General features: G+C 53.9%; 5 protein-coding genes across 5 annotated transcripts; 2 read left to right on the forward strand and 3 right to left on the reverse strand.

Annotated features, from left to right (window-relative positions):
• Positions 1-57: 57 nt before the first annotated feature.
• Positions 58-5356, reverse strand: HD553DRAFT_363109 (uncharacterized protein; the record flags this gene model as incomplete). Its single annotated transcript, XM_046184019.1, has 8 exons — positions 58-627; positions 661-896; positions 976-2344; positions 2404-2518; positions 2592-2697; positions 2786-3076; positions 3136-4798; positions 5168-5356. The coding sequence occupies 8 exons, from the start codon at positions 5354-5356 to the stop codon at positions 58-60; spliced, it is 4539 nt and encodes a 1512-aa protein (XP_046033278.1).
• A 951-nt stretch (positions 5357-6307) lies between these two features.
• HD553DRAFT_345567 (uncharacterized protein) lies at positions 6308-9004 on the forward strand (the record flags this gene model as incomplete). Its single annotated transcript, XM_046183104.1, has 7 exons — positions 6308-6420; positions 6488-7292; positions 7358-7454; positions 7511-7630; positions 7701-8065; positions 8127-8223; positions 8298-9004. The coding sequence occupies 7 exons, from the start codon at positions 6308-6310 to the stop codon at positions 9002-9004; spliced, it is 2304 nt and encodes a 767-aa protein (XP_046033279.1).
• Positions 9005-9246: 242 nt separating this feature from the next.
• HD553DRAFT_318557 (uncharacterized protein) lies at positions 9247-13009 on the reverse strand (the record flags this gene model as incomplete). Its single annotated transcript, XM_046180893.1, has 4 exons — positions 10738-13009; positions 10585-10664; positions 10062-10513; positions 9247-9992 (listed from the first exon to the last, which is right to left on the reverse strand). The coding sequence occupies exons 1-4, from the start codon at positions 12821-12823 to the stop codon at positions 9248-9250; spliced, it is 3363 nt and encodes a 1120-aa protein (XP_046033280.1). The 5' UTR covers positions 12824-13009.
• A 164-nt stretch (positions 13010-13173) lies between these two features.
• On the reverse strand, positions 13174-14816 carry HD553DRAFT_318558 (PPPDE putative peptidase domain-containing protein). The gene is made up of 5 exons (XM_046180894.1): positions 14578-14816; positions 14410-14488; positions 14131-14323; positions 13477-14024; positions 13174-13393 (listed from the first exon to the last, which is right to left on the reverse strand). Exons 1-5 carry the CDS (start codon positions 14676-14678, stop codon positions 13298-13300), a joined length of 1017 nt encoding a protein of 338 aa, XP_046033281.1. The 5' UTR covers positions 14679-14816; the 3' UTR covers positions 13174-13297.
• Positions 14817-15473: 657 nt separating this feature from the next.
• Positions 15474-17482, forward strand: HD553DRAFT_132840 (PLC-like phosphodiesterase). The gene is made up of 9 exons (XM_046176600.1): positions 15474-15776; positions 15905-15927; positions 16051-16139; positions 16238-16310; positions 16390-16416; positions 16482-16895; positions 16971-17060; positions 17169-17411; positions 17472-17482. Exons 1-8 carry the CDS (start codon positions 15647-15649, stop codon positions 17322-17324), a joined length of 1002 nt encoding a protein of 333 aa, XP_046033282.1. The 5' UTR covers positions 15474-15646; the 3' UTR covers positions 17325-17411; positions 17472-17482.
• The last annotated feature ends 811 nt before the right edge of the window (positions 17483-18293 follow it).

Raw genomic sequence — 18293 nt, forward strand, 5'->3', positions numbered from 1 at the left:
ATAATGCACGACATTGTGCCACGACACCAATATCATACACATTGCCCTACTCTTTCTTCAGTATGGCGTTTGGGTCCCACTGGTCAATCCCCCTGGCCCTGGAGTGGGTTGAGGAGTCGTCTTCTCCTCCGCTTCCTCTGCTTCCTTCAACTCGATATCATCAAGAGGATGGTCGTCATCCTCGTCTTCCTCGATCAACGTCAAACGGTCTTCGGCCGGGTTGAGCTGTAGTTGCCTGTCTAGCATGTTGTCTTCCTCCGATCGCGAGGCGCGCAAGGCTGGGCGTGGACCAGCCGGTGTCGAGATCCCAGAAACGTCCATAGAGAGCTCACTACCAGACCAGTCGTCTCCAGTCTGAAACGAAGCACTGGGCGATTCCACAGGCGTGTCTGGTTCGAAGCTCTCCCAAGGCAATATCGCCGGTACGCGTCCGTACTCCCGCTTGATTTGCGCGATATCAACGTCAAAGACGATAAATTTTCCGGATTCATCTTTACCTGGCTCCACTAGACCTTCTTGATTCCATAAACGACCGGTTCCATCGACAAGTGTTTCCCCTGCGGCCAAATGGATCTTCTCGTCTGCAAATGGGACGATTTCTCCCTGGACGAAGAAGCGATCAGTATTCTGCGCAATTCATGTGATTTCAATGATATTCACCGTCGTGGCACTCGTAATAGCCCCAGGATGAGTCTCGACCCTTGGGACGGCGGATCGTAGGGTACGGGGAAAATTCTGGTAGTTGTAGCGGTGATCTCGCACGTCCTTGCTTGTGATCACCTTTGGCGCCGGTACCAAAGCGTCCAGGTCTTCTTCTTCCACTTCCTCCAGCTCAAAGTCCTTTTCGGCTTGAGTCTGCGAGATGGGCTCATCCGAATCTTCTATTTCCGTGGTCCCTGAGGTAGAGTGAGGTCCGCATGAAAACGGAACACCTTGTTAGCTCAGGGTCACCGTTGCGTCTGAGCGTGAACGTACCTCTCCCGACATCCGCCTCTTCCGGTTTCAAGGCACCATACCGTCCGGCAAGCACATCTGCCGAAGTCAAGATTTGATTCGCCTGGACCGCATCCCCGATAGTCCCGCTTTTAGCATCTGCTATGGCCTCGGCGACTTTGTTCTCCGTCTCGGTGGGTAATACTTTAGTCGGTTCCTCTGACTCCGGCTCAATAGATAGCGCAGGTGACTCGAACGACAAGCTTGACTCAGATTTGAAGTCCTGATCGACGACGATTGATGACGGTTCTGATTGAGTAGGCCTTAGTAACGCATACGGATCAGACGTCTGTATACCTCCTGTGTCAGGGTTGTGCACTGCAGGTGTCTCCATCTGGGGCGGAGACAACTTCGATATGGGAGGCGCCTCGACCGAGTATGAACCTGCCGCATCTGAGCTCCTCTGGAGTTGCATCTCTGTTGTAGCTCCCTTGATCTTCTTGGCTTGGCCCGGGTTCCATTCCGGTTCCGACTCGACAGATGGAGGACTTCCCAGGGGGGAGATCGCTTTTTTCAACGGGGAAGGCTTTATAGGCGCGTGGATCGTGCTGCTAGCCACCGATCGAGCTACAGGACCCGGCCGGACCTTGACCGTCTCCACATCTGAGTTCGTTGTTGGCGGAAAGTATGACGACGCCACTTGATCCAGGCCCGTTGATTCTGTTTCGCGCGTGGCATCTCCCGCCGGACCGTCTTGCTTCTTAAGTATATTCTCACTCGATACCGGAATGACATGTCCCGATAAAGCTGTTGATGACTTGCCGTTAGATCGAGACTTGCTGGATTTAGCTCTCATTTCTTCCAGCCGTTTGTGCAGCATCATGGGGTCGACAGAATGGCCTTTCTGATCATCAGCAGGAGCAAGCGCAGTCGGCTGCTCATCATTCAACTTGGTGGAGCGGGGAGGCGTGGCCACTAGTTCAGTGTCCGTTTTCATTCCAGAATGCTCCACCGCCTTAGTCAGAAGTGGCATCAGCTGCTCCTGCCGTCTATGCTCGTACTCTGCGAGGTTTCCGGCAGTCCTGGATTGTGCCGCTTCTCGAGTTTCATCAGCGCGCGAACTGCCCAGGGATGCATTCGGTAAAATTGCTTCCGAGGCAACTTGTCTCATCTGAGAGTTATTTCCCTTGCGCCATTCGAGCTCATTCTTGGCATGTTTGGCAGCAGTCTCATCCCGCGTGAGAGTCTGATGGTGTGTGGAACGGGCTTCTCGTGGTGGATTCTGGTTGGACATTGCCTCCAATGCTGAGGTACCTGGTTCGCTACCTGGAACTGCACAACGCTCGACCAAGTTCGTGGACGGGGGCTTGACTACCGGCACAATCTGGATGTCAGAGGCTAGTTCATCCAGCTGAGACAAGAACATAAACCTTCAGTCTCCTCTCAGTTGATAGCCAGTGGGACGCTCACGATATCAAGAAGCCCGATGGCCTCTTCCAGCGCCTCTCGTTGCACATCCCCGCTTTGTGCCTTACTCATTGCATCTCGAATGACACCGCGCAGCGAAGGAGTCCAGGACACACAACTACCAGTCGATTGATCGGTTTCATCAGAAAGGGCATTAACGCGAGGATCACTTTTAGACAGACGCATCTGACCTATCATGGTCCGAACTTCCGCTTCCAGGGGGCTCAAGATTTTCCCGTATGACGTTCTTGATCCTTTCATCGTATAAACCTAGCGTCACGTCAAGGTAGCCGAGTACTGCACCGCCAGCCATATTCAGAAAGGCTGCAGCAGAAATTTCAGTTGCGGCGCGGAGCGAGGCTTTGTACTGATCATATTGGCTTACCTCTCTTCACCGCTAAACCTCGAGTGCTGATCTGCTGCTGAAGAAAGCTATCCCAAGACCCTTGATGTAAGCCTGGATGTTCTAACATGACCGCGAGCTTGCTAAGCCCGTCAAGCAAGTCCAGCATTGCCTCCGGATCCGCGTGTTTGAAGAGGTCTTCAGCCCTCTCGAAACCGGCTTCCTGCTTGACAAACCAAGAGCCAAGCCAATACAGCATGGTTTCCTCATAAGTTTCCCGATATTTATCATCTTTGCGTTTATGATGACCGGCTCCCAGATCTCTAAGTATAGCTGTGGATACTTTTTAGCCCCGATCGACCCCGCCATCGCAGCAAGCTGACACGGCTTACACAGACACGATCCCAGAGAAGACAGAACCCGAGTGTGGAACCCTGAGCTAAATGATTGCCTTGAAAGCTGTTTCACATTTTGTCTTGCTGATACGATGGTTTCTAGGTGAGGATCGGGATTGCTCAGATGCATTCGTGGCCTTTCTTTAGATACCGTCGGTTTCTTGCCATCTGGTGCAGAGTCCTCCAGGTGGGAGGGCCGTTGACTATGTCTGCCTGGCTCATGTAACGGAGTGATCGGGAACACAATGTCAAAGACGTTGTGGGACTCGTGTCCATCTGTGGGCGAATCAAAATCAGATTGTTGTGTTGATCCCCCGGGGGAAGGAAGATTGACCACACTCCTAGTAACCAATGGTGCTCGGATCGACTGGCCAGAACCCCGCTCCGGCAGCTCGCGCTCCTCGGAAGCTATGTCGGGATTGTTCACCGTGTGGCTCGTAATACCATTACTCCGCTCTATATCTTCTTTGGAAGGCCAATCAAATGCTTGCGGTGGGCGTTGCATGTCCCAGTCGTGTTTATCGACGTTGAGATTCCCATGTGTGGCAGGACGTTGAGGGGATCTGCCCGGCGCGTCCTGGTGGAATGAATCAGGAACATTCGAACTTCCAGCAGGAGCTTTCTTTGGTCCCTTTTTCTTGCCTGCCTTCAAAGCGGCTACTCGAGCTAGCAAATCGGTCAAGCCGTGACTATCTCCAGATGGAACCTGGTCTGGTGATCCATGCGCCGCCACCTCCGCATCTTCAACTAAGGACAGTTTTCCCTCAGTAGAGGTCGGCGCCTTTTTGTACGCCTCGAGCAATTCCTGAAGACCTTGCGTGCCAAAGGCCTCTAGGGAAGGCAATCCAGCAATGATGTCGTTGGGCTTGATATTTCTTAGGTCAGCTCCTAGAGAATCCTTCAGACTGTGTACGGCAGCCTCAGCAGCGGCCTTTGCGGGGTCTTTCCCCTTTACTTTACCAGGCAATCTGTGTTTCACGTATTCTTTGCCAGCGGCGATGGCAGCTGTTTTGGCCGCGCTTGGAGCTTTGCTGGCGATCGAACCGAAAGGTGTGATTTCGGAGACGGAAGGTTCAATACCGGATAGCTCTCCACTTGGACTCGACATTTCATCAGTAGAGGGCCTACGGCGCCGTCTGCGCCGATGTTTTTGATCGTGCATGTCACCATCGCCATTTTCATCTTCGTCAGAATCGAGTGGTCCTGCCTTACCACTTCTTTCGTCTCTCATCTCTTTCAACATGGTCATGATCTCTCCCAACATGATTTCCGACTTCGTCTCAGAACGGCCACTTGCCAAGCTGAAAAGGCTATTGGAACGAGATCTTCGCGACCGCCCCCTCGACGTCTCGCTGAACGACACTTTTCTAGATCTCCCCCTCGACAATTCCTCATCGTGTTCATCCGTCCTCTCGGTAGGGCTGATGATTCGAGAGACTTCCCTGCGGAGACCATCAGGCTCGTTGTATCGACCTAGAAGACTGCGGAAGGAGAATCGACCAGCTCGTGGTGTTTGGGGCTCGGGATCCTCCGGAAGCACAGCGGAAGACGGCGGTTCAGGAGCGTTTGGGTTGTATGCCTTGTAAGCCCACATGCTTCTCGGCGGATTCAGATAGTAAGACCGCTCGACAATTCCATTGATGGCGCACCGATAAGTTGACTGAAAAGATTCTTCGCAGGTAGAAATACGTGCGTGCAAGGTATGTCAACGTGCAGTCGGCGTAACATCTTTCGCCTCCTTGCCCTGCGAATTTAGGAGCCAAGGCACAAAGGAAGGGAATCTGCTCATCCTGCCCCGCCAACATCAGCATGATATCATCTGGTATTGTATACTGACTACCTATCAGCTGCTCAGCTGATAACGCTTGCAATCACCCGACGCGATCATAGTCCAGAGGGATCCGGCCAAGCCACCGATCCACCGAAGCATAGGAAATCGAAACTTTAACACGTCACATGGATCACATAAGATTGAGCGGAAGCTAATACGTTGAAAATTTTGATAAGCTCATCCCCCCGATACCCTCACCATCGCTTCGTCGATTGTCCCTAACATCGTTATCATAACCTTCGCTGTCCGGGTTTTGCCTGCATACCAAACGATCCAGGCCTTCTCGACAGAAACATACGAACGGTCCGTGCGAAGGACGACGACTATACTGTCTTTCTGCAACATCCCGTCCTCTTTCGCGTCACACAGCCGTCCTCTCCCAGTCATACGTTCGAACGAGCTTCGTAGCCGGACTCATCCTACGTCTGTTCTCCCCGACGACCCGATCATCCCTGTCGCCGTCTCTTCCTCCCAATTTGTCACTCTGTTCGGCTGGTAGTCTCTTACGAAACGCCGCCTCTGAGAGACTGTGATTATACGTAGTTACTAGCATCGAATTTGTGGCTCTGCGGAGTGATATTCACGTCGAGCTATATCAGGGGGCAGACGCTCAGTGAAGCTCAGTGAAGAGCAGACAAACGATAGAGCCAGTCTTCGACGAGTGAACGCAGGGGCTCCAGAGCTTGTGGGACCAGTGTCTATCACAGCCTCGGTTGGTCCACAATCGTACGACCCAGAGGAAGACGCATTGTGAGCAGAGATTGGGCTCGTCTTGGTTGATCATGAATAATGTATATTGATTTGCGGCTGCACCTGTTTTCATAGTCAGCAGCCACCATATCAGACGATTAGACAAGAGGCAGAGTTGGTTCAGACGTGATACAGTCGAGTGTTGAAGACAGGTCCAGGTCACACAGGTAAGCAGAGCTGCCGCCAGCTTGTGAATACCTATTGCCTATTGCCTCTTTGGGAAGCATGTGTCACGCGGTGGAAGGGAGGGAGGGGGAAGAGCATTATGGCATCGAGAATCGCTTTCCTGAGACTTGCAGTGGACCTTGAGAGAGGCAACACACGACGTTGCGTGCTTGCTGCTGTCCGGGGCAGACATGCCGGCATTTTTTCTTCCGGCGACGCGCATCTAGCTCTGCCAAAGATGATCTGCGCGCGCGCGCGTTTCAGACTGGTCTTTGTCTCAAACGAAAACATACTTGGACATCTCTCCAGCTCTCCTTGCATCGTCACCATCCTTTCCTCCTCCGATTCCTGCTGTCATCGCATAGCTAGATTTTGATATGCCAAGGCTGACCAACATGTCGTGTTTCTTCAGGCCCAACCAAGATGCACGTGGAACCAGAGCCTCTGTCGCCCTTCAGCGGCGGAGACTACGAAACGAATGTCTACATACATCCTTACGATGCATTAGGAGATCGCGACGGAGACATCGAGATCGAGTGAGTTCCGAGAGATCGGAGTTTCAATTCCATTTGTCGCTTTTACTCATGTTTCTTCATGACCCAGTCCCGATCTTCTGGCAGATGAAGGGAACGGGCTCGTAGTCGACATGAGTCCGGGTCCAACTTGGCCGACTTCTTACGCCGACGATTACCATTCCTCCACTCAGCCCATGCATCAATACCAGGAATATCTTGCTTTATCGAACGATCCTATTCAGCAAGCCCTCAAGTCGTTCACTCAGCAAGCAACCATGCCGAATGCCCAAATCCAAAATGGTGGATCAGCCCATGCCATCGTTTCTCCAGCTCAGCTATTTCAGCCGTCTGCTCGCGCCGTGATCGCTCCTACACCATCGCCAACCATTCCAACCGCGTCTAGCGGCACCAAAGCCAAGGAGCCTCGAGCTCGAAAAGCGTCGATGCCTATCAAGGGCGAGCCGTCTCAAAAGGCTGCCTCGCCGACCATCGCCAATCTCGCTTCTCAAAGACCTTCCAAATCACAATCTCCTCCACTCTCGACGCCAACGACGAAAAAGGCTACCGAGACTGCCGCTTTCGACAAGCTCAAGAAGGACTTCCTCAATCCGAGCTCCAAATATGGCTGGCATGGCCGTTTCGAGGACGGAAAGACCAATCCTCTGGACGAGATGACCAAGTACATTTCCGACAAGAATATGGTCATGACTGCTACTCAAACCGCCGAGTTTGCGACTCTCGCATATTCTGGGATCCCGACAGCATATACACGAGCTTGGAAGACGCACGATCAAGGCCTCAAACTTCTTTCGTCTCTGCTCAATCGAGTGGTAGAGGGATTGACTGCCGCTCCGACCGGCCATTGGGCTAAAGCCGCTTACAAGATGACAGATGTGAGCTGATGAAAAGTAGGCATGAGCCGCACAGTGCACAGCTGAGTTCTGCATTTTTCAAACAGCTCCTCAAGAAGATCTCTCCGGCCTTAGACGAGTTGGGAAAGTATAGTCTTGTTGCTGCTATGCGAGCTGTTCAGAAAGCAGCCGGCATCGACAAAGGTGAGCTCCTCGAATACATCCTCTCTTCAACCCTGATACTGACGGCATGATAACAGAATTGAAGAAGTATGCCAGGGAAGGCGTTGAAGCTCTCAGGCAGGCAGCGACCCAAGAAGTCGAAAGCGACAATGTTACCGGACAGAAGCGCACAGCTCCTGAGGGGGACCAAAGTGGACGTAAGTACCTCGCTGCCTTGCGGCGCACGTCGCATCTTACAAGAGCTGATCGCAAAAGCGGATATGTCAGTCGCAAAAAAGCCCAAAGTGGAACCCCAGGTCAAAACCCTTGCGCCTCCAGCCAAGACGGTGGTCAAGGTTGCGTCCAAGAGAACGGATGGAGTAGACATGTCTGCGTTTGGCTTGACTGCGCCTCAACCGAAAGTCCGAAGAACCGCCGCTCCGCAGAAAGTTGACGCCATCAGCTCGTTATTGAGCGGTCTCAATCCCACGATGATGAACGGACAAAGCAATGCCAAAATGTCGCAGAGTACGAGTGCGGATGTGAAGCCTCTCCGAGCTAGCGGCAAGCCTCGCAAGTCGGTCAGGTGGGAACCAGAGGGTCAATTGGTCAAGATCAAGTGGATCGAGAATCGAGAAAGTGACGAATACGAAGTGAGCCGCCATCCCCGATGTCTAATGAGGATAGAACTGAGCATCCCGCCATGATTTGCAGTCGGGAGGTGCCAACATCACGCAACTTGAAGGGGAAGGAAGATTTATGAAACAACATGGACAGCTGGAGGAGCAGCAAGAGTGGTACGAGCCTTCCGGTATGTCGAGTCAAGCGTTGCCGCCATAACGCTCAATAGCTCTTAGTTGACCTCTTGCTCAATCGGTATCAAAGTTCTCGACGGGGTCAAGCCGATTGCAGAAGTCGAATCGGACATGCCGATGGATGACCAAACCTCGCTAGCGAACGCGGAGCTTGACGAAAATGCAGCTGGATTCTGGGACTTTGAAAACTTTCGGGTTGCAGATGCCAAAGCACGCGACCCGCAACCGGAACCGGACTCTCATGTTGACCCCACAGAAGCTCCTCTCGCCCCTCAAGCCCCCGATCTGCAGACCTTACTGTTGCAGTTGAGCCAGAGACAAGTTGCTAGTAGTTCTGCCGCCTCCGGATCTGGAACCCCTGCAGGGCTAGGCAACGGCAATGGTCATACCGTTCCCGGCTCTGGAAAGTCTGCCCCGTCACTACAACTTGACATGGAAAGTCTGTCCAATATCTTGTCCGCGGTGAGACAAACCGGACCTACAAGCGTTCCGGCGAGGCCCTCTTTCGCTTTATCTACCGTTGGCACGAACGCGCAGCCGTCTTTCAATAACAATCAGTACAGCCGGTACGACCAGCAAAGTTATCAGAATCAAGTGCCTCAGAGTTCGTCGTACAATGTGCATCAGAGTGTTGCCAACGCGCCTTATCCAAATCATAACGGATGGACACCACCGCAACATGATTATGGTGGCCAGTCTCAGCCAAGGCGGCGTGCTCGATTCGTTCCGGGTCAAGACTTTGGCAAATGCTACAGCCTAATGAACAGCGGCTTGTAAGTACCAATCAGGGACTTCAAACCTGAAACGAATGCTCAACCCAGGTCTTGTACAGCTGCGACAAGCCGCCTGGCTCTTGCAGGTTCTCGCATGACAGGTGAGGTGGCCGCCACCTAACCTCTCGGACGCGGATCAACCTTTTTCACGATTTTTACGACCAGAATCCCAAGTCCCAAGTAGATATAAGTCATAACATGAGCCAGAGTTCTGCATATTGTATCGAGACAGATATACATGGAGCTTTCACGCTCGGTATACGCTCCAAGCGTTGGCTATAGCATAATGCTGATCTTGGTATCCTGGCCCGTCCAATGACGACGTAGCAGGCCGTCTCGCATCTCCCGTCCCATAATCATACTGTGGAGTGTAAGCATGTTGTGCAGCGTACTCCGCTTCCTCGTCGTCGGACAAGTCGTCCGAGTCCTCTTGCGCAGGGTGTTCAGGGTACGTCTGCATCAGAGTAGCAGTCTCGGTGACGGCTTCGAATTCGGGCGGAGCGGTGTCGTCGACCTTCTCCTTGCCTTTGCGCTTGCGGGGTTGAGGTCGGACAGATGCGGCAGCTGCTTCCAGATCCGCGTCGGCGGCCTCTTCCGAACGCTTGGTCTTGGCCTTCTTTTTCGATTTCTTGGGTCCCACGCCAGCTTTCGCATAGTGCTTCCTCTTGTGGTGTCGTGTCATGAGCTCGGACAGGACGTCATCAGGGATTTCGGGCGTGATGATGTCCTCTTCTTTGTGGATGAAGCGGATTCGGTGCAGCTCCTGTTGTGGCATCGGCGGAGCCTTGGGTGCGCCCATCATCTCGAGGTATACTTGAATGTTGGGAGCAGTCTTGGCCGCGTTTAGAGACATCCTGAGCTTGTCCTGATTCTCGTCCAGCTTGAGAAGTTTGAGCAACCCGCTCGATCGAAGGCAGGCGCTACAGTTACAGTAGCCTTGACAACGAGGACAGATGAAGGTCCGACTATACTCTTCAAATGGAAAGTTGTATCTGGCCGGCATCGTCGGGGAATATCAGTACAAATGGCAGATGTTATCTTGCGGCCGATCATCAACTCACCTTTGCACGCAAGTGTTGCAGTATTTGAGGTTACACTGCGGGTCCTTGTTCCTGCAGCTCATTTTAGGCTTGTTGGACTTGCGTCGACACTGGTGACAAGGGTCTCCATCGATTTGGGAGTAATGTACCGGAGGAAGCTTTTCTGCCCGGGCCTTGGGCGCCAAGGTGGTGGCATCGGCGTCCATCATCTCATCTTCGTCCTCGGACTCGCTCTCGATCGGGTTTTCCGGTACAGGCGGAAGCTGACTGTAGCGGAACAAGTCTTGGACTCGTTGACTCCTGAAGATATGAGGGAGTTCGACAAAGGCGAGTCGCTGACGTTGACCGGAAGGACAAGGATCGGCAGTAGTGCCGTCAGGAGAATAGCGGGGTTCTCGTTTTCGCTTGGGTACCTTGACAAGCGGTCTGCCCCTACCCCGTTTGCTAGGTCTTGGTTCAATCTCCTCGGGAGACTAACAAAAGTGTGAGGATGAGCCCGATGTCATACAAAGGCTGGAGGCGGCAGTAGTAGACTATTACGCACTGGCTGATGTATCTCGCCCAATCCCAAAGCAGCCATGATTCGATTGTTGTGAGCGATCCTTGCTTGTCTTTGCGCCTCGTCTGAGCACATGAAGAAGGGGGTCAGCTCTCGATTGAACCACAACCAAGAGAAATCTGACAATCGCTGACTCACAATCCGCTTCTTCGTCGATCTCGGCATCGATGTCCCCGAACCCGCTCAAATCGATATCCATGAGCCCTCCCTGATTGTCATTCTCCGCCGGTCGCGCTGCCTCCAGCAAAGCCAACCTGTGCGCCTCCCTTCGGGCCTCTTCTTTGGCCTCCCTAGCCACTCTCGCTTCTTCCCTAGCAACCTGTGCCAACCTCGCCTCCTCTTTGCGTTTCTCCTCGGCCGCACGTGCCGCCTCTCGGATCGCCGCCTCTTTTCGCCTGATCAAGATTTCTTCCGGGCTCAGATCTGGAATCTTGCCATACCCAGCACCTTCACGTAGGAGGGCCTTGTCTCTTTGGGTATAAGCATTCAGATGAGCGGTCAACGAGTTGAAGGGACCTGCCGCGGCTTCCTTTTCAGCTTGCAATGCCGCTTCGGCCGCAGCGACCTTGGCAGCAGCTTCGGCAGCCAGCTCGGCCTTGGTCCTACGATGACGAGGGACCCAACCTGGTTCTCCCTTTTTCGGCCTCGCCTTTCTCTGCCTGACTCGTTTCGAGCCTTGTCCATCGGTAGTGGGCGTCGCGTCTTCGGCACCTTGGTTCTGTTCGGACCCTTCTCCTTCGGTCCGCGCGGTGGCAGGAGGCTCGCTTTCGGTCTGCTGATTCCAAGCTTCCAATTGTCCCGGCTCTGTAGCTCGAACGAGGGCCTGCAACCTGGTCGAATCGCCATTGGCATTCTTCAGTAAGCTGGGCGAGATTCCGTGCCTCTGCGCGTGGACCGCTTGGTCCTTGTCCTTGTCCGGTGCAGCCTCTCTAGCTGGTATGCTCTGTTCATGAGCTCGTCGATCGGTCTCGGACTCGACTGCCTCGTATGGTCGGGGTGTCTCGACAGAAGGAGGATCGTGGCTCAACCCGATGATTCGCTCAAAGACGACCGGATCGTAAGCCGGGGACGGAGCCACCGGATAGGCGTCGTCCTCTTGGACCGCAACTGCGATGGCGGGATGGGGCTGGGTATCGACATGCCGATTTGACGAGGGTTGTGCGGCAGTATTGGGTTGTCCTGCCCGATGCCTCTCTCCGTACCACGTTTCGCCCAATCTCGCCTGGTTGGCAGCCTGGTTGGTGTTGCGGGACGACTGAGAGGCAGAGGAGATGGCAGGTACGACAGGGGCGACGTTCGTAGCGGTCGCTCGGGGTTGTTGGGTGTACGTTTGCTGGTTAGCACGACCAGCTTGGAGAACGGAATTGGTGGATCGGTTGGTGAAATCGTTAGTCGCGTTCGAAGTGGTACGAGCCGGGGTGTAGGATGGCGAGATAGAGGACGACGAAGGCACAGGAGCGTTGGAAGAAGGTCTATCGAGCGTCTGGCGGGATGGCTGGTACTCGGCTCGACGAGCCAGCAACGATGACGCCGATGATGAGGTGATGGCAGCTGAAGCTTGTTGTTGCCTTTCGTACGTCTGAGCGGCTTCGCTGGCAGAGGCAAGGACGGGAAGTCCGGAAGCGGGTGGACCGTCCATGTCTCGAACCTGTCGAGGGACGTACGATCTCTCTCCCGACGCGTTCGTCCCCGCTCCCACTCCATTTCTACCGTTCGACCTTCCATATCCTCCCGTCTGATGCTGCTGCTGCGAGCTCGTCCCGTACCCCTTGTTCATGCTGTTACTATACTGAGCATCCTCCGCCATCGAGCGGTACCCAGCGATCGAAGCCGCCGAGGTCGGAGCTGTATGATTGCTCGCAACCGAAGTGGCGGGGAGGTATTGTTCACTCGACCCGTACAGACGAGGCGGTTCGACCCGGTGGGTCTGATGATTGCTGTTGTTGCTGTGATTGGTCGAGGTAATGTGTTCCCTCCTATCCACTTGATCTTGAGCATACCTCGACGTATACCCGTTCGATCCTACGACCCCTCCAGAATTCCCAGTTCGAGGAGCGGGTCCGACGTCTTGGTACCTCCCTGCGTAGTTGTGCGAATTCGAAACGTGTCCAGTCGACGATCCCAGTTGATGGGAGACGGCCGCCATCCTAGGATCGCTCCCGGTGGTAACACTTCTTGGTTGGCCGTGACCGTAACCAGGAGGATGATACATCCCGTTCGACATTGTGGTCGACGACTAGACGAGAGGTATCCTGATGTCTTCAAGATGCGAACAAGAGGTCCTCGCGTTCGACCCGAGCCGGGTTTTATTTAACGACACCAGAGCCGATACGTCTCCAAGAATGTACTTTGCGGTGTCACCGGATGAGTTTGGTGAGTGTAGTAACGTAGTAACGTAGTAACGTAGTAGCAATGCAGATGGATGGGTTGGATGATGGACGAATGACCCTTCTCTCCTCTTTCTCACTCTCTCCCCTTCTCGGTCTTCGTTTCGCGCGACTCGCGACCTGAACGCGCCCAAAAGGGAAAAATCAAAAGAACAAGGCAAAGCTGAAGGGGGGTCCATGGGCGATGTGGCAACGACAAACAACGACGTAAGGGTATAGATATATGTACAAGATGATGGTACAAGGGTTCGAGGTCGGAATCTATATCCTCATGTAACTGTTCTCGTCGATATCGGGTGTCGCGTCCCCACCTAACTCGAACCCGTCCTCCCTTCCTGGACCTGAGCGATATGCCATACGATGGCCGCCTCGAGCTCGTCGGGATCCAGGTCCGTCAACACATCGCTCTGTATCCCCACAATGTATGCCCGGGATTAGCTTCTCTGCGTGCGACGGGTCCGATTGACAAAAAACGCGTGGGGGTACGCACCTTGACGCCCTGCTTGAAGAGCACGACCACGGGCCCGCGTTCCAACTCGTTCGATTCCACCCCACACTTTGCCGCCACTTCCTCGCCCCTGCCTACACCGACGTCGACGACGAGATATTCCAGGTCGACCTTGTTCTCGGCCGCTTCATCCTTGGCCATCTCTTCAAACTTTTTCTCCACCACCGAGGGTTCCGCTGACGCTGACGACGACGAGCGGAAGAGGGCGATCGAGTTCGGATGAGAGGCGAGAGAGGCGTCGAACGAGGTGGGGTTGGTGATGATCATCAAGGACGAAGCCGTCGACTGTATCAGGTCCGATTGGGGAGTAGACCCCGACGAAGGTGGTGACGGTCCCGCAGCCTTTCCAGCGATCCCCGCCAACAACCCTCCGAGCCCCATTCCCATCGCGTTACCCTGGCTCCCGGCACCGCCTTGTCCAGAGGGACTGCCCACGACAGCCGCCCCGCCCGACCTTCCCGTGTACATGGCGTCGATCTGGGGTTTCATCTGTTGTCCGAAAGGGGTCGACAAAAAGTCGGCAGGGAGGCCTGTGGCGGAGGGAAATATAGGGAGAGATGAGGGGCAAAACAAGACGGGAATCAGCCTCGCTTCATCCTCGAATTGACAACCCCTGCCTCTGGTCTGGCGACTCACTGCTGATCCACGCCGGAATCTCGGTCCCCGTCAAGAACCCGACCACGTCCTGGGTGAACGAATTGCAGTTGAACTCCAACAGGTGATAGTTGCCCGCGGTGTACCTTTGTTTCAGGTCTGAGAGGTAATCGTCGAAAACGTCGAGAGGGATCTGGGTACGGCCGCAGGGGATCACGTGGAGCGGTTGGCCGTGCTATAGGGATGAAAAAGGGTAGAGGAGGGGGGCGATTGTGGGTTAATTTGACAGGCTGTACAGGCGAGGTTAGAGCAGGGACTCACATGTGATCGACCGGGTGCAGTCTCCATGACCCCTGCTCCGTAAAAGATCTCTCGATCCCATACGACGACCGAAGTGTGCCTGTGAAGTTCGATTGCAAAAGACGACCGGATCAGCAGGCATTCTCAGAACGGCTCGAAAGAAAGAGATGACCCGCACACCCGACCTACCAGATCCCATCGATCTGTCTCCCCGTCAATGGCAAGCTCAACGCCCTGGCGAGTCCGTTGGAGAGGTCGTAAACGTAGAGCTTGACTTCGGCGTCCGTCATTCTTTTTTAGAGCGAGATGAGATGTTGAGATATTCGAGAGGCTTTGCTATGCGATGCGTGCTAGACTGTACTATTAGGGTCTCGAAGGATTGATTGTGGTACGAGTTGGAATGGGTGATAGTCTGAGACTGGGTCAAGTGCAAGTTTACAAGTGTCGAACGACGATGATGAATCGTTGCAACTCTCTTTTTTCGAGCAACTTCTTCTAGCTTGCGCCTGCGCGCGTGCAACGAGCGGAAGCGACGATCACCGAAGACGGAGGGAGGCAAGTTCGCAGTCGATGTATGGTGTGATGATCTCCAGCATGCAGCGTGTCATGATTCAGGACTCAAATGCCAGCAACGTACTACATTGTGTGGGCTACGCTTAGTTCGTCTCCGAGAGATTATTGATGGCATTTTGGACGGTCGATCGCCAACTACTCTTATCATCGTATCGGCGAGGGGTCGGCTGCCGAAACGCTCGCGCAAACGTCATCACTCGCTCACTCGAGCGTCGATGGATGCGTCAAGGAGAAAGGGAGACCTCACCCCCCGTTACACCCCCACCTCCCCTGATGTACGTTGCGTCTCCTGAAAGGGCAGATGGACAAGGGGTACATGCATGTCTCCTCCATGTTTGAGCAGGAAAAAGGGGAATCGCTGGGATATCAGAGCGATTCACGTGTTGGCAAAAACGTTTTTATAAGCCCCGAGGTGATGGGTGTCCGCGCAGAATCAGGGGGATATCATCATATCAATTCAGATCGATCATCAGCTTGACATCCTCCATATCGTCTCTGTGATCCAAAATCAGACTTCGACGAGCTGTGTAACGTCCTCTATACCTTGGGAAACTAGCTGGCCTCACTCACCTCGAAAGATCGATCTCTGCCCTCGGATCAAGGTTGCCTTTTGTCTTTTGCCTTTCATCTCAGCAACCCACCCATCATTCGCCTCAACCAGCACCAACGTGTAACCTGCCCCACAATGCCCTCACCCGCCAAATCCGGACGGACCCTCATCCTAGGCCATCGAGGAGCGTCGGCTCATCTCCCCGAGAACACGTTGGCGAGCTACGAGGCCGCCATCAAGGAAGGAGCGGATGGGATCGAGTCGGGTGAGACTCGAACTTTCCGAACGGATGTTGGGTCGTCCTTGGGCTGTGCTCGATGCCGGACCTGTGTGATGCCGCTTATCGATGCTGACCATATGTTATTTTTTTTGGCTTGCAACCTAACTCTGTAGATATCCACAAATCTCGGGACAACGTGAGTATCGGGTCATATCATCACGCCCTTTCGGTCCCTTTCTCCTTGGCTCTCGACTCCCTCTGAACAAAAGACGACCCGAGATACTGATACGATTCCCTCCCTGATGTGCCGACTTCGCAGCGCCTGTTGATGTTCCATGACCCGACCCTGGATCGGACGACCAACGGGACAGGCCGGATCAGGGATCAAGACTGGGCTGGGGGGATGGAGTAAGTAGTAGTAGGAACATGTCATCCTTCTTTTTCGGACATTTAGACCCTCGTCGCGTTGACGTTTGTGCTGATGATGTTCGCGCGTGAATCGCTAGACATGTGCGGACCAAGGCGGAACCGGTTCAGCCGATCCCACTGTTTGAAGAGCTCATAGAGCTGCTCATGAGGGTGAGCACCATGCAATTGCCGCTTGAAGCGAGTCTGAGCTGATCGACTTTCGATACATCTCGATGGGGCATACTTTCAGCCAGAGAACCGGCACCTGGTTCTCAACGTGAGTCTATACCTGCCCATGACTTTGATGTGAATCGCGGCGCTGACGTCGCCCTTCGACTATAGATCGACGTCAAGATCTTTTCCGTCCCGGACGAGATCTTTCCCCTCATGCACGACGTCATCAGCTCATACCCCTCTTACGAGACCGAACTCAGTCCACGTCTCATCCTCGGTCTCTGGCACCCGCTCTTCATCGCCCCTGCCAACCGGTACCTCCCCTCGCTCACCAAGTTTCACATCGGTCTCTCCACCCACCTCGCTAGGAAATACTTTTGGGACCTCGACGGATTCAGTATCGCCATGCCCATGCTGACGAGTCAGGACGGGCAAAAGTTCTTGAGGGACTGCAAGGCTGCGGGCAAGGGGATCATGACCTGGACGGTGAACGATGGACAGGACATGAGGGTGGCGAGGACTTGGGGGATCGAGTGGTTGATCACCGATCGGGTCGGGTTTGCGGTCGAGGCTAGGAAGCAGGTGAGCCGAAGCAACCGGATTCCAAATTTCGAGCAGAGATCCAGGGCTGAACATGCATGTTCTCGGTTCGGCAAGTGGGAAGAAGATCCCTCTGTCCTCCAGATGGGTATGCTTGAACAACTGCGCTGGAGCTGGTCGAACTGGAAGCACTATAGCATACCCCAGGTAGGTCTCGCCCCCTCTTCCTCCACTGTCCCGGAACTTCCGACGCGCTTTGACTTCCGGGCTAACCTATCCCCTCTCTCTACACGGACCGTGGCACACTATGGCCAGGCAATGTTCCTCCGCTGGTTCGAAGACAACCTCACCAAGAATGCGTTCAAAGCGGGTCCGCTCGAAGCCTCTTTGATCAAGCCAAAGGAGAGAGAAGAGACGGAGGCGATGATGGTGGATCTGGATCGGGCGGGAGAGGCGATGGCGAGGTCGTGAGCGTCAGGGGTAAAGTGCGAAGACTGTCGGCGGAAGACCCGCTTCGGTCGGCAGTTTGGACGATTATTTTAGATGCGAGATGGCTCTGTATGTGTGTTTGTGTGTATTTGTGTATATGTGTATGTATTTATGCGGTTTTACGCCTAGGCGTCAGCCTGTACGCTACTACAGGCAGGATCATCTCCTCGGCCGCTTCTCGACTCGAAGTCTTCAAGGTGACAGTCCTGTGCGTATGTTCCGCAGCAGACAAGTCAGATGACAATCTCTGTCTTACGGATGTCACTTGAATCACGACGACAAGGAGACTGGGTGGAGAACGTGGAGTTCGAGGATTTCTCAAGACAGCAGGCCAGTCTTTTCACTGCGCGAGAGGACTTCGAGCGGTCCAAAGCTTGTCCTTTCGTTCCGCGTCAAGTCAGATAAGGTTCCTCGCCTTCCGAAACCGGTCCGCTTGAATGTTCATCCGTTCATCACATCTAGTCTGTCTCCTGTTCGTTTTGACCTGTCAGGAAGTTGATTCGCTATGTCGGCAGGAGACGCCTCAGGCGAGACGCTCCCATCATCGGCATGCTAACAGATCTGTGCTGACGTTAACTCTACGTCGAGATGATCTCTTTGTCGATGTTATTGTTATATCCTTCAGAGGAACCTATTGCCCGCGGCCTGTCAAGTTGGGCTGAATCTGGGTGGGGAAGCCCGACTTGGCACATCTTGCTTAGGGGGAGCAAGATGAACCAAGGCAACTCGATTTTGCCTAAGGCCACCCAGATCCGAGCATTCCGAGCCCATCCTGATGTTATTGTACATCTTGGTCACATCGTAAGTAGTGCTAACAGATGCTGGAGTTGCGGCCGATATGCGATGAAACCGCAATCAAATCGAACTGAAGACATAAAATCAGTGAAAAAACGGTTCCGGAGAGATCTCAAAGTAAACTCTCCGATGGAGACATACCAAGCATCACAGACC

The sequence above is a fragment of the Filobasidium floriforme genome, assembly GCF_021052385.1.
Source record: "Filobasidium floriforme strain CBS 6241 chromosome Unknown HD553scaffold_25, whole genome shotgun sequence".
NCBI classification, from domain to species: domain Eukaryota; kingdom Fungi; phylum Basidiomycota; class Tremellomycetes; order Filobasidiales; family Filobasidiaceae; genus Filobasidium; species Filobasidium floriforme.